The following is a 14,140-nucleotide window of genomic DNA, read 5'->3' as shown; positions in this document are numbered from 1 at the left end:
ACAGTTCCATCTAAAATATGGCAACGTGCAGCACGCAACAGTATGTGACAAACCTCACAGATATTAACAAATATATATATATGTGAGGTCTCAGAACCACCCCAGGTACACCTGTATTAGGGCAGATAAAGAAAAGGGATAGATATACACTGACAGGTGAGAGAAAAAGCAGACAGTCAGCACTAGCATAAGTCACATACAATGCAGAAAAATATATATACATACATAAGCATGACATATAATATACTGCACAATGTCGCTACATTCAACTGCCCAGATTCAGTGTCTGGGAAGGCTATAGCGCTGTGTACACTCACCCAAATGGTCAGGTACGCAGGGGGACTGGGCTCACTGACATCCTAAGAGTTCTGCAGCACCACAGAGAGAAAATGGCCGCTGGAGACCTCAGAAGAAGCGTGGCCCGCGGAGGAAGCAGCTCAGCGACGCCAGACTGTAGTATTGAAAGGCGCGCTGAGCTGAGGGGAGGAGCCGCTAGACAGGGAAGGCTTCCTCCCCTGGCTAGCAATTAACCCCCCGGGATGCCGGCTCCCGCTGCCGCTATAATCCCTGGTGGGCTGTGGACACGCGGGGTATGCCTCCATGGAGGGGGAGCCCGCCGCCACCGCTAGCGCCTCCGGTCTGTCCCCAGAGACCGGAGGCATAAGGCTGCATATTCACACGTGGATCACCGCAAGCGGTGACCACGCGACTTACCTGTCCCCGTCGATCCGGCAGCAGCCCAGGGATTCCTCCAGAGCCCGGCTAGTACAGACTCTGGGGTCCCGCTGCGATCCCCAGATCTGTACTGGCGTCGCAGCGCCGGCGGGGTGTAGGAGCGGCAGCTCAGACGTCCATTGGACAGTCTGATGCTGCCGCTCTGAAGAGTAGTAAAAAAATAATAAAACAAAACTCTTTTAAGCTTAGAGGCTGCTAAGCAGCCCCCCTGCAGTAACGGTGACCCGACTCCGGCCGGGCACCAACTTAAACTGAGGTGCCTCTGGCTGGGGGGCGGGGTTATAGGGAGAGTGGACCCAAGTGCATCCTGGGAGCTAAAAGCTTTAACTGCGTGGTGCCCGGATTTGGTTCCCAACCTATACCCCAAGGTCAACCCTGTGGACCCCCTATGGACCCTGAAGTAGAAAGTTACTTATATAGCCTGCACACACATTGTCATTCACATAAGTCCTTGTCCCAGAGTTTACAATCTATATTCCCTAGTATACATAACTAAGAGAAACGAAAAGAGTACTCCTGTGGGGGCATGCTTAAAGAAAAACAACAAAAAATATTTTGCAAATAAAAATTAACTTTTATTAGTATCTGTTAAAATATGGAGCAATGTAGGTAATAACAAACATATTGGTAATTATAATGGAATTTCTCAAAAATGCTTGTTGTGCTACAATTATATCAAGAAGTGAAATATTAGTTACTACACAATAAATTGCTTCTCAAACTTATTTATGGCCATGACATTTGTAACTGATAGTGTGAAGCAGAACTTATGCCAGTTAAGTTGTGCTTCTGCATATATTGTAGTATGTAATTGGCTAGAGGTATGTAGTGAAATATAGGTATGACCCTGGTATTACTTAAAGACGTAGAAGCATATTCACAACATGTTTCATGTAAAATCCTAGATTACATGAAATACATAGAAATGTACACAATAAATATATATGCCTTATACTCTCAGATAAAGTGGAATCGGGGCAATCGATAATGCAGGATTCCATTGTGGGGCTGGGTTTATGAACTTTAAGTTTGTTTACTACGTGGTTACATTAAAAGAAAGAACAAGACCAAGTCTTTCATTTATACCTCTTTCAGACATAAGCAAAAACCCGTGGATCTGCGGGGGCACGACAAGTTGACCCAAGTTCTGCTTATGTCTGAAGGGGCTTACCTGGGTTGACAGTCCCGAGTCCGTGACCCTGCAATCTACCAGGGTTATTCCTGGGACTTGCAGCCCGTGTCAGTGCCACAGCTCATGTCTGATAGGCATGACCCGGGTCTTGATGACCTGGGTCATGCCTAAAAGGGCTTGATTGGCGGGCTTTGGTAAACCCCCGGGTCTGGGGTGCAGAGTGGTGATCGGGGAATAACCCTAGTTAATCACCCAGGTGTGAAGGGATGTAGTTTTAATCCAAGCTGTCAGGATGCTGGTGTTCAGGATCCCGACACCAGTCAGAATCCCGGTGCCGGCATCCCGACTGTAAGAAGTGCGGTTAGAGGTTAGGCACTAGGGGAGGGTTAGGTTTAGGCTGCGGGGAGAGTTGGGATACTTACTGACAAGTGTTGGTATCCTAACCCTGTCGGGATGCTGGTGCCTGGATTCTGACCGCCGGGATCCCTTACCCAACCAGGTGTAAATGAGGGTAAGTAAGTAAACCTGTGTCCAGGATCCAAGCCTGGTTAAAGCCGGGATATATGTCTGAAAGGGGCATTATAGGAAAATAATAACAGAGTTAGGAAATATAATCTGGACTCTCATTCACAGACATGGAGCATCCTTTTTCCAGGTCTCTCACACATTTAAACCGCATCCTACATGTAACAAACATGCAGATACCTCTGACAGCTCTCCCACCAATTGCTGTTCGAGAAACCTAGTAAGCCGTTGTGTACTTTATTTTATAACATGACAAGCCAGCACACGCTCACCAGGGAGACACAGGAGCCCCCGGCAGAGCTTTACATTTCTGGTACCTATTTTTCTCTCCAGCACTTCATACAGCAGCACAAACTCATTCATCTGGTTGTGAGCTACTTAAAGCTGCCACAGGCTATACCCAGACAAGGCGACCGATCTTCCCAACATGTGCCTGGTAAATGAGCAGTCTAGTGTCTGTAGAGCCACTTGTCTCCTCTTGTGTGTATCAGGAGGGGAACAATCAGCTGGGAAGTCTAAAGCATGGGCAACTCAGACACCATTTTACCCGGGATTGAGCACTGGGGACTCACTTTTGAAAAGTAACCGGGTCCCCGGGGACGCGCTGTGCTGTGGCCAATCCCTGACAGCTGGCTGCAGCACATCGTGTCCCCCCTGCAGAGAAAGACACAACACTGTCTGTTATAGCAGCCAACGAGAGTCAGAGACTCTCATTGGCAGCTGCTTTGGAAAGCCATGCTGGGATCAAGTGTCTGATTCCAGCATCGGCACAGCTGCAGGGGCAGGCAGAGGAGATGTGTCCTCTGCGAGACACATCCGTGCTCGGCGCTGGGACAGTGTGTTTGTTCCCAGCGCCGGGTAAGCCACCGCGACGGGTTCCTGATGAAGGGACCGCCTGGTCCCTTCCACCAGTGTCGGCGGTGAAGTGTTGGTGGGAGAAGCTTGGCTCCGGGTGCAAGCTAAGCGGAGCTTGCTGCCAGGAAGCGGCGGCGGTTGTTTGGCACTGGCCACGAACCAAACACTGCTCCCGCTCTAGCAGCCAATAGGAGCCAGACGCGACGAGCCAATAGCGGCTCGCCGCATCATAGCCCTGCCCACTCGCGGCGTCTATTAATACACGCCGCTGAGCGGGAAGCTTCAGTACGGCAGTGGAGGGGAGGAGGGAAGACCTCCCAAAGAGAAGTGCGTCGCGGCAACAGTTCTGGCGGCTGCGCAAGAGGCCAGAAGACGCCGTGATCAAGGAGGAAGAAAGGAAGTGAAGCTGAGGATCGGAGAGGACTGCGGGGGTGGAAAGAAAAAGAGCTAACGAAGCTGCCCCCTGCAGCCTCTTCCACCGTACCGGTAGGCGGCCTTGGGCCACCGGTATTTAACCCCTCCCTAGACCACCAGGGTTGTCGGGCACTACGCCTGTGGGATAAATTCAGGCAATAGGCCTGTGGGTATATAGGCGGACACAAGGCCCGGGCTACATAGGGGGCATTAGGCCCAATTGAAGGTATCTGCCCCACAAATAGGTGTGAGTGAACTGGGCATTAGGCCCAGATCACTAAAGGGCAAATAGGTGGGCCACTACTGGGGGCACTGCATAGGGGGGGGGGGGATTAATACTGGGCACTGCATAGGGGGGGATTAATACGGGGGGAACTGCATAGGGGGGGGGACTATTACTGGGGGCAATGCATAGGGGGGGGGACTATTACTGGGGGCAATGCATAGGGGGGGGGACTATTACTGGGGGCAATGCATAGGGGGGGGACTATTACTTGGGGCAATGCATAGGGGGGGACTATTACTGGGGTCAATGCATAGGGGGACTACTACTGGGGGCAATGCATAGGGGCATTAATGTGCGGTATCATTTGTAAGGGCTATTACTGCATGGCATAATGTGTAAAGGCCGGGCATTAATATGTGTCATAGTGTGTAAAGGCCGTGCATGATGTGCACCACATCGTACTTTGCATCGTCCCATCTGACGTGCAGCACAGCAGATAGGACGATGTGATAAATGACGGAGTGGACATCCACACTATATGATGTGGGGATGTCTTATGCTGTTGGGGGTATCAGATGGGCATTTTAGGGGCATGTGGGGAGGTCTGAGAGGCATATGGGGAGCTCTAAAGCATAAATTATGATGGGACCTAGAAATGGTCAGATAGGACCCCATTTTTTAAAAGTGGTCGGTCCCTGGGACCCACATATTTTGTCACTCACCGCGATCACTGGACACAGAGCGTCCTTTCAGGAAACGGCTATTAGTGCAATGGAAATGGGGTCAGCTTGCAGCACCCGGAAACATTACACCTGACTACAGAAGGAAACTAGTCAGCGGTGGCAGCACTTCTGAGTGTGACGTAGGCGCTGTTTTAACGGGTTATAAGCACGGGGAGTGTTTGCACCCCACTGTCTATGGCACTGGTGTCAGGAACCAGGGCAAGAAATGCCATTCAATATACTTTTCAAGACTTTAAACTGGAGAGTTTTTATAGTATTCTCGATGAGACTAGTGTGTATACAGAATATTCAACACTATAAATTATGCTACTTGTAGTACAAATTGTGATCATTTAATACAACTGTAGATGATATAGTAAAGGCTTAGTGAACTGGTGAATGCTGAAAATTACATACAACATAGACTTGTGAGAACGTTAAATGTGGGTTTACCAAATGTGACTAATGATTTGGGGGCAGATGAAGCGACACGTAATTATGTTATAACCTTTGCGAATTGTTAAAATGTCTTTCTTATTTCCAGGTACTCTGTGTCTGAAGCCTGAATTGATATCATTAATTGAACATGGGCTGGATCCATGTTTTGCGGTGGTAAATACAGAAATACACACAGGCTTATCTAGAGGTAATTCAGAATTCAAAACATTTTGTTACTGAACTTTAAAAACTATTTTTTTAACTTAAGTAAAATGAGATGAACAATAGCTTTTTACTTAAGCGGCAGTCAGAAACTAGTTTTTGGAGTTACAAAACCATTAGCATTTCAAGTTTCTTTTGAATCTGCTCTATTTGTTTGTTATAATTCTGAAAATTGACAACCTTGTTCGTGATCTGCTGCAGACCATGAGCATTTTTCTCTTCTATTTATCAGGGTCCTCGCATATGGCCACCACGTATGGCTTGTAACTCAAGCTAATGACTTTTATTTTTTACAAAATAAAATCCCATAGATTTATGTATGTTTGTGTATGTCTATATTTTATATATGAAACCATAATATATTTTAAGGATGATTACTTTCATCTGTACCAATGGAAATCTAAAGCTTTTACTTAGAATCAATGTGTGAGATGTTTCCTGCTGTGTAGGGAATAGATTGACTGAAGTCCCTGATAAATATCAGTGCCAGGACCATGCTAGATAATGCTAATGATGGTGATCAGGGGAGAGACCCCCACCAAAGTACTATTTTTGGTAAAGGAGGGAAAAAAACAATTAAAGATACGGCATAGTGAAAGTAGTATGATTTTGTGTGATGTGTAGACTTCAGTCTGTAAGGTGTATTGTGAGAACTGTGGATAATACTTTGCATATTGTTACTGTTATCACTAGTACTGTGTGTGACCTGAGTAGGCAGAGCCTTCATACATGAGTCAATGGAGCATCTGATGTCATCATCATTATTGCTATTATTATTTTACCAGTGTTCCATACCATCTTACAAAGTGATGGAACATTCAGTGACATTACAAAAGTGTAAATTTATACTAATTACATTGTGACCATAGAAAAAAAGAGGGTCCTGCTCACAAGAGCTTACACTCTAGGGGCAAAATGTAATAAGTCTCATTAATTTACCACACTGGGAAAAGGGTGATTCCACAAAATGTGACTCCCGATGCCATTCAATATAAAGCCATTTTCCTCATGGTAAATCTGCCACTACTGCACAATAACCTATAGATTCTGGTATAAGTACCCGGAGGTATGGGTTATTGTTTTAGCGGCTGCTGTGATTAGGGCAGAAAGCCATATTTAATGCAGCTTTCTGTTCGAGCTTTAGGAAAAGGTGAACAAACATCTGCGCTAAGTGGCTGCTGCAGGCTGTAATTTATTAGTCCCAGGCACTATATCGCGGTTAATTAGCCATTCAAACCTAATTTAATTTTGCCCTTGAGGTACACATGGTATGTATGGACACATGGAGGGAGAGAAGAGCAGAGTTGGGGAGTGCATATCATAAAATGATATGCAGAATAACTGCTTTTGTAAACGCAGACAGTGATTCCAAGTGACACACAACGGAGAGAAAACATTTAACTTGGGGTTTCCCAAACTCCTCATAGCACCCTAAAGCTGTGTACACACTATACGATGTAATAAATGATGCAATGGACGTTCCAGTTTCACTAATTTCCAGAACACACGATATAGAGTGTAAACACTTTGCAATCTTAAAACAACGGCACAATGTATTGTGTAGGGGTATTGTATCCAATTAATAATTTATCCTGTACACTGTGTGGTTGTGCATACACAGTACATGATGTGCACCACATCATTCGTTGCATCGTCCCTTCTGATGTGCAGCACAGCAGATAGGACGATGCGATAAATGACGGTGTGGACATCCACACTATATGATGTGTAGGTATGCAGACAGGAAGGCGACAGTCGAAATGACGACCACCGGCTTCCCGACTGTACAATCCTGTCAGGGGACTAATGATAGGTGTCCAAATCCCGACGCCTGTCATCCCTACTCAGGGAGCCTGCCGCCTGGTATACCGAACATAGGTAAGCCAGACGGCAGGTGGGGTGGTTAGGGACTCCCGAGGGGGACGTAAACTCCCCCCGGAGGGTTAGGGTTAGGCTAGGGGAAAGGGGGGTTAGGCACCCCCGGGGGGAGTTTAGGGTTACGTTTAGGCTGCGGGAAGAGGGGGTTAGGGTTAGGCACTAGGGGGGGAGGTTAGGGATAGGCACTCCTAAGGGAGGGTTAGGGGGAGAGAGGGTTGGGTATAGTTAGTTTACTTACCTATCGGGATCTTCACTGCTGCCGGTGTTTCGGCATGGGGATTTGAACCACCGGACATAGATTTATACTGATCCCGATGTGTACGATTTATTGATTCAATCTGCGTCTGAGCGATATATTGGAAAATAGATCGTATCGTGCAGAGGTTCCCAAACTCCACCATTCTAGTGCATGTTTTAAGGATATATATCCATGCTTGTGCACAGACAGTATAATCAAACTGACTGAGTTACTAAATGCATGGAGATCTTTAAAACCTGAACTGTTAAGCTAGGTACACACAATACAATTATTGGTCCAGAATTGTCAATAATCATGTTATCGGCCTATTTTCTCATGTAGCGTATAGGCATAAAGTGGGCAAAATACGTCCACAAATGCTCCTTCAATTATTGAATTGGTCAGACTTGGCAGATGATATCAATCAAAAGATCCCAATTCCTTTTTTACCCATATGGGGGATGCCATTGCTTCTCGGTTATGTGTAGTAAGGTGTGGAGTCAGACACTATCTAATAAAAACTGGCTCTCACATCTATGTAATCCCTCCCCTTCCACCAGAGTCTTGTTTTTAGTGCCTTGGAGTAAGTCACTAGCTAGGTCCTAGCTTTTAGTTAGGTTTAATTTCTTTGTTTTGGTGCTTAGGCCCTGATTCAGAGCCGGACGCTCTGACAGAGTGCTCGCTCTGAATCAGGGCTGGCCGCCTTGTTTTTTAGAGCTGCCTCCTGGCCCACAGCTGTAGCGAGCGGCCAGGAAGATGGTTGCGATGGTCAAGACCATCGCGACCATCGGGCTTGCGACGGCCCCAGAGAGCTTTCGGCTCTAACAGTGGGGCCGGCCCCAGACGGTAGGCGTTCCCATGGGAACGCCTGGGCAGCCACGCCCCCGGCCCGCCCACCAAAGGGGGCGTGCTGTCACTCAACATCGACAGCACGCCCCCTTTGGTACGAGACCCGGAGCGACGGTTTGCCCGTCGCTATCCTGGTCTCGCGCATGCTGAGCCACCATCGACCCGCTTGCGAGCGCATGGCGCTCGCTAGCGGGTCTGAATCAGGCCCTTAGTTCCTGGCAACAAGCACTAGCGGAGTGGGAGTTAGATAGAATAGAGGTTTGCGCGAACCCTGTATCCCACTCTAGATGGCCCCTGGGAGCGTCACCAAACTACATAGTCCATGGGTCCCTATCCCTATCAGACACACATCTGAGGGGGCCGCTGGCAAAAGAAAAGGTAAGCTTTATACATTTTATGTAAAGGACCTTGTTGCCATATTTACTGCCTCCCGTCATGCCGCTTTTCAGCAGAGCGGCTGGGCATGTTATTACTCATATGGCTGCAGCTGTAGGAACGGCGTGTCTCACACCTACCCGGGCTTCCTCAGCACCCGCTGCTTTCAAAGACCCTGACTGTTCCTTCTGGACCTTCTGCAACTTGCTGCCAGCTTTGTTGGAGAGTGAGGCTTGTTGAACGCCCACAGGACACAGTGCTGCTGCACGTGCAGGCGCGCCGTCTGTGTCGTCATCAGTATGTGCCGCGGTATCATTAGTTGTCTCCGGATGGAAAAGCCCTAGGCTAGAATGATGTCAGGCATGATGCCAACGGCGTGCCCAGCCACACCTCGCCCAGGTATTTGTGTATCAGCAGCTCGTGCGGCTTCAGAGCCACGCACAAACAGGTGTTGAGAGCTGCTGGAGTTCTGCTTGGAGGAGTCTCATAGCAGATTACAGGGGGGTGGCTGTATATTAACAGATGAGAAGTTTAACTGGGATTATTACTTTTGAGTATTTACCTGGTGATCTATGTTGAGCTTATAATATGGTGATTTATATATATATATATAAGCACCTTTACTGCAGTGTTTCTCTGGAATCTAGGCCCTCATTCAGAGCCGTACGCTCTGAGCAGAGCGCACGCTCTGCATGAGGGCCGGGCTCCTTTTTCATGGAGCGTCCTCCTGGACGCTCGTATAGCTGTGGGTCACCACCCACAGGCTATACGAGCGTGCATTTTGATGGCCGCGATGGTCGTGACCATCGCGACCATCGAAATTGCGAGCCGGAGCCTGCGGTTGAGGTTTTCAACCGCAAGCTCCGGAGTGATTTTGGCTCTATCAGAGCCAAAATCACTCCCACTGACATCACTAGTGATGTCAGTGGGCCGGCTTCTGACGGGAGGCGTTCCCGTGGGAACGCCCCCGTCAGGGAGGCACGCCCCCGGCACGCCCACCAAAGGGGGCGTGCTGTCAATCAACATTGACAGCACGCCCCCTTTGATCGGACACAACGAGCGAAGGAAAGTCCTTCGCTCGTCGTGTCTGGCGCATGCGCACGACGGAGCTCCCTCCGTCGTGCGCATGCTCAGTGCAGACCATCGACCCACTTGCGAGCGTACAGCCGCTCGCGAGTGGGTCTGAATCAGGCCCCTAGGCAGGAAAATACAGGGGTATACTAAAGAGTATTTGCCTTTGGTTTTTTTGCAAGTGAATATGGACTTCAAGGAGTCCAGGGTTTTTACATTTAACAGATAGGTGAATTAGTGTCTTATTTAGCCCCTTCTTTGTTTTTTTTTCTATTCAAACAGTGCTACACTTTTTCCATAGGAATTTAGGTAGCTATCTGTGTTGGTTAGACTTGTCTTTCTCTCTCAGTATGGACAAGCCAGACAAGAATTACAAAAAAACAGGGATTAGTCCCTTTTTATACTTGTACAAAATTAGAGAAAAAATTGGCAAAAGGTACGGACCCAGGGTCGCTCTGTGCTGTTTGTTCACAGGGGGATTCATTACCAGGAGGTTCGGCTGAACAGTCGGCGATGCCTGATTGGGCCATGTCTATGGTTGAGGCCATACGTGAATTACGTCACTCTCAGGCAAATTAAATGATGCTCTCTGCACAAGCTCCTACTTTGTCTGATCCCTCGGTAAAACCGAGATGCGCCCAGGATTTGGGACGATGTCTCGCTCAGATGGCAATGTCACTAAATAAAATGGTAACGTCAGCAGGGGCCACGGCCGCTAAAAGATGTTCAGGCCATTCCTCAGTGGATTTTCCTGGAGAAGAGGCTTCAGCTACCTCTTCCCAGGAAGAAGGGAAATTGGATTATGACTGGGAAGACACCTCAAATTGGGAGGATGACAGTTCAATTTCTTTTCTTTAAAAGTAAGACGAATGTAAGTATCAGGGTTCGCAAAATACGCGCTATAGGGAGTTGCGGACCCGATTTTAAAAACTCAGCGGGTCCTGCGGTATGTGTTGAACTATGGAGGCTGCAGCAGCCTATCAACGCTGGTGGCATCTTTTCAACTAATAGCCGCCGGCGTCTCCTCAGTCACCGCCGTGTGGCGGCCCCTCTCCCAATCTCTGACTGACTGGCCACGCCCACCGCCCGGGAGCAGCAGCAACGAGGCAGCATCTCCTTTCCGCAATCCCCCTGTTCCCAGGTCAGACTTGGAGTGATCACTCGTTGGAGAGCTGGGAGCGGAGTGCAGCGCAGCACGGTGACTACTGGGAGCCCGGCTCATACACCCCTATAGCAGCTCTGGGTGGCGGACGCCTGGAGACGTCAGGTGTGTTTGGGGGTCTGCACTTGGGGGGGAGGAGGAGTTGCCGGGCGGCTGTCCATACACGCCGGCCCGGCAACATGGAGTGACTTCTGTGACAGGCAGCCTAGCAGACCATCAGATTGGCTGCCTGTCACTACTGTGCGCCGGCCGTGCGGAGCTCAGTGTGGTGATCAGGGAATGTCCAGAGACTGCTCACCACACCGATGTACAACGTGCTGCAGAGCCGACTGAAAGCTCCCTGCAGCCAGTGTACTGTAATGACAGGCAGCCGATCCGATGTCACTGCTGCCAGGCCCTGGGGAGCTGCCCCAACTCACTCAGTATGTATGTGTGTATATATATATCTCACAAAAAGGTCCACACTCACGTTTTGGTGTCGGTGTTGCTGGGGTCACAGGCTCAGTAGCTCCAAAACTATAAAAACATATTGAGCGCACTCACCAGACTTGCAAGCATAGTAAAAGTTTATTGGTGGAAAGCCAACATCAGTAATCGATGTTTCAGTCCTTGCTAGGACGTTTATCAAGATAAGTTATCCTGATAAAAGTCCTAGCAAGGACTGAAACGTTGATTACTGATGTTGGCTTTCCACCAATAAACTTTTACTATGCTTGCAAGTCTGGTGAGTGCGCTCAAAATATATATATATATATATCACACTTCTTTCAACTCCAGCCCCATGTGTGCCTCTGCCCACCCAGCCTTTGTGAGCATCTGCCCACTTCCCTCTATCTGTGTGCCTCTGAATGGGGAGCCCTACTTGTTTAATTTATACTGGTCCCACATATTCTGAAGTAAGCCTGCCTGCACCCACAGTGCTCTATCCTTTGTAGTTTGGCAGCGCTGGACTTTTCCATGCGATTCAGATGCAGCCCGATCCTGCGTGACCCTGAGACGGTGATGTGGTTACGTAGCCTCCAGCTACAGTGATGCAGTGACACAGGAGGGCAGGCACTAGTGCCATGAAGTTGAATCAATGTGTTTATAATTTTTCCTATGGGGGCCAATGTGTTGGTGTTTTTCTTCATGTGGGGCAAATGTGTTGTTTTTTCCCTACCAGGGCCAATGTCATCTGCTACATGCTTCATGGGATTTAGATGGGACCCAGAAAATGTCAGGTAGGACCCCGATTTTTTTAAAGTGAGAGGTCCCTAGGATCCACATTGTTTTTGGCTCACCGTGATCACTGAAGTATGTTTATCCTTTTTCGGAAAGGCTACCAAGCTTTGGGAAATTCTACCCATGGTGGATGCTCCTATTGCTAGGTTGGTCAGGAATACTGTTATTCCCACAACACAGGCCCTGATTCAGAGCCGGACGCTCTGGCAGAGCGCTTGCTCTGAATCGGGGCCTGCCCTCTGGTTTTTTTTTGAGCGGCCTCCTGGCCGCTCGCATAGCTATGGGTGACCACAGCTATAGCGAACGGCCAGGAAGATGGTCACGATGGTCAAGACCATCGCGACCATCGGGCTTGCGACGAGACCAGTGTGGTAGGGTCTCGTTGCCACAAGCCTAAGAGTGCTTCAGGCTCTAACAGAGCCGAAAGCACTCCCACTGACATCACTTGTGATGTCAGTGGGGCCGGCCCCAGACGGTAGGGAATGCCTCCGCCTGGGCAGCCACGCCCCCGACCCGTCCACCAAAGGGGTCCCCTTTGGTACGACACCCGGAGCGACGGTTTGCCCGTCGCTGTCCGTGTCTCACGCACGACGGAGCCTGCTCCATCGTGCGCATGCGCACTGGGCCACCATCGACCCGCTTGCGAGCGGGTCTGAATCAGGCCCACAGTCTGTAACTCCTAAAGATCCTATGGATAGGAAGAATGAGGTTGTACCTAAATCTATATTCACTTTGTCAGGAGTTTCGCTGCACCCAATTCAGGCCAGTGCCTGGGTGATAAAGGTCATCAATCCCTGGATGAACTATATGCTTACTGTATTTCAATCGGGATTTGGCTGAAGCTAGTTCTTTAGCTGATCAGATTTTGGAAGCTCTAACCTATATAGGTGATGCTTTAATAGATTCTATTCAGGTACAGTCTCATATTTAAGCTTTGGCCATTTCCGCTAGGTGTTCGCTATGGCTTAAAACATAGAACGCAGACATAGGGGGTCATTCAGACCCAGTCGTTAGCGCCGATGCGCTCGGACCGGGTCGATGGCCCCCCACAGAGCATGCGCACAACGGCGCCGGCGCCGTTGTGCGCATGCGTGAGACCCGCTACGACCGACAGCGCCGGTCGTAGCGGGTCTCGATCCAAAGGGGGCGAGCTGTCTATGTTGATTGACAGCTCGCCCCGTTTGGAAGGCGGGCCGGGGGGGATGGCAGCCCAAACGGAGGCGTTCCCATGGGAACGCCTACCATTTGGGGGCGGCCCCACTGACATCACTAGTGATGTCAGTGGAGAGCTTCCGGCTCAGACAGAGCCGAAAGCTCTCCGGGGCTTACGACAAGGGAGACCCTACCCTAGGGTCTCGTCGTAAGCCCCGATGGTCGCGATGGTCTTGACCATCGCGACCATCACCTTAGGCGGTCGTAAGGCTGTGGGTGTTAACCCACAGCCTTACCACCGCAAAGGAGGACGTCTTGAAAATTCAAGACGTCCTCCCCTCATTCAGACCGACCGCACGCTCTGTGCGACCGGCTCTGAATGAGGTCCATAGAGTATAAGTATGCTTTAGAGCACAGGTTCTCAAACTCTGTTCTCATGACCCCAAACAGTGCATGTTTTCCAGGTCTCTTCACAGAACCACAAGTGAAATAATTAGCTCCACCAATGGAACTTTTAAAATGTGTCAGTGAGTAATGCATATACCTGTGCAGCTGCTAGGTGACCTGGAAAACGTGACTTCTGTGGGGTCCTGAGGACCGAGTTTGAGAACTTCTGCCTTAGAGGCCTTGCCTTTTGAAGTAGGGTTTTTGTTTGGTCCAGAATTAACTAAAATTATGTCACAGGAGGAAAAAGTCCTTTACCTTCCTGTAACAACACCAAAACCAAAATCCCCCAGGTTTCCTTCCTTTTGGTCTCAAGGCAGGGGAAGCTTTCGGGATGTACCTAAGGGTCCCCGGAGAGAGACCTTCAGGGGACGTGCTGTCCCCAGCACCAGTCGCCCTGTTGCTAAGCCAGCAGGTTAATCCACATGACTGTCATGGGACTGGGACCCGTCTTCCGGTGGGAGGCCACTTACTCAAATTC

At 49.2% G+C, this 14,140-nt stretch overlaps 1 protein-coding gene across 3 annotated transcripts in view; it reads left to right on the top strand.

The window, feature by feature from the left end:
• The window catches only part of LOC148453736 (uncharacterized), a 52,296-nt gene that overhangs the window by 12,959 nt on the left and 25,197 nt on the right, over positions 1-14,140 (top strand). For all 3 annotated transcript variants that reach the window (XM_088461791.1, XM_088461790.1, XM_088461792.1), the window contains exon 4: positions 5,154-5,255. In XM_088461791.1, the coding sequence (XP_088317917.1) occupies positions 5,154-5,255 (102 nt within the window). The remainder of the gene's footprint in view (positions 1-5,153; positions 5,256-14,140) is intronic.

Source organism: Taudactylus pleione, unplaced genomic scaffold, assembly GCF_031769625.1.
Source record: "Taudactylus pleione unplaced genomic scaffold, aTauple2 ptg001103l, whole genome shotgun sequence".
In the NCBI taxonomy this organism is placed as follows: Eukaryota; Metazoa; Chordata; class Amphibia; order Anura; family Myobatrachidae; genus Taudactylus; species Taudactylus pleione.
Note: the sequence above shows the minus strand (reverse complement) of the source record. Positions and strands in the feature narration are given on the sequence as shown.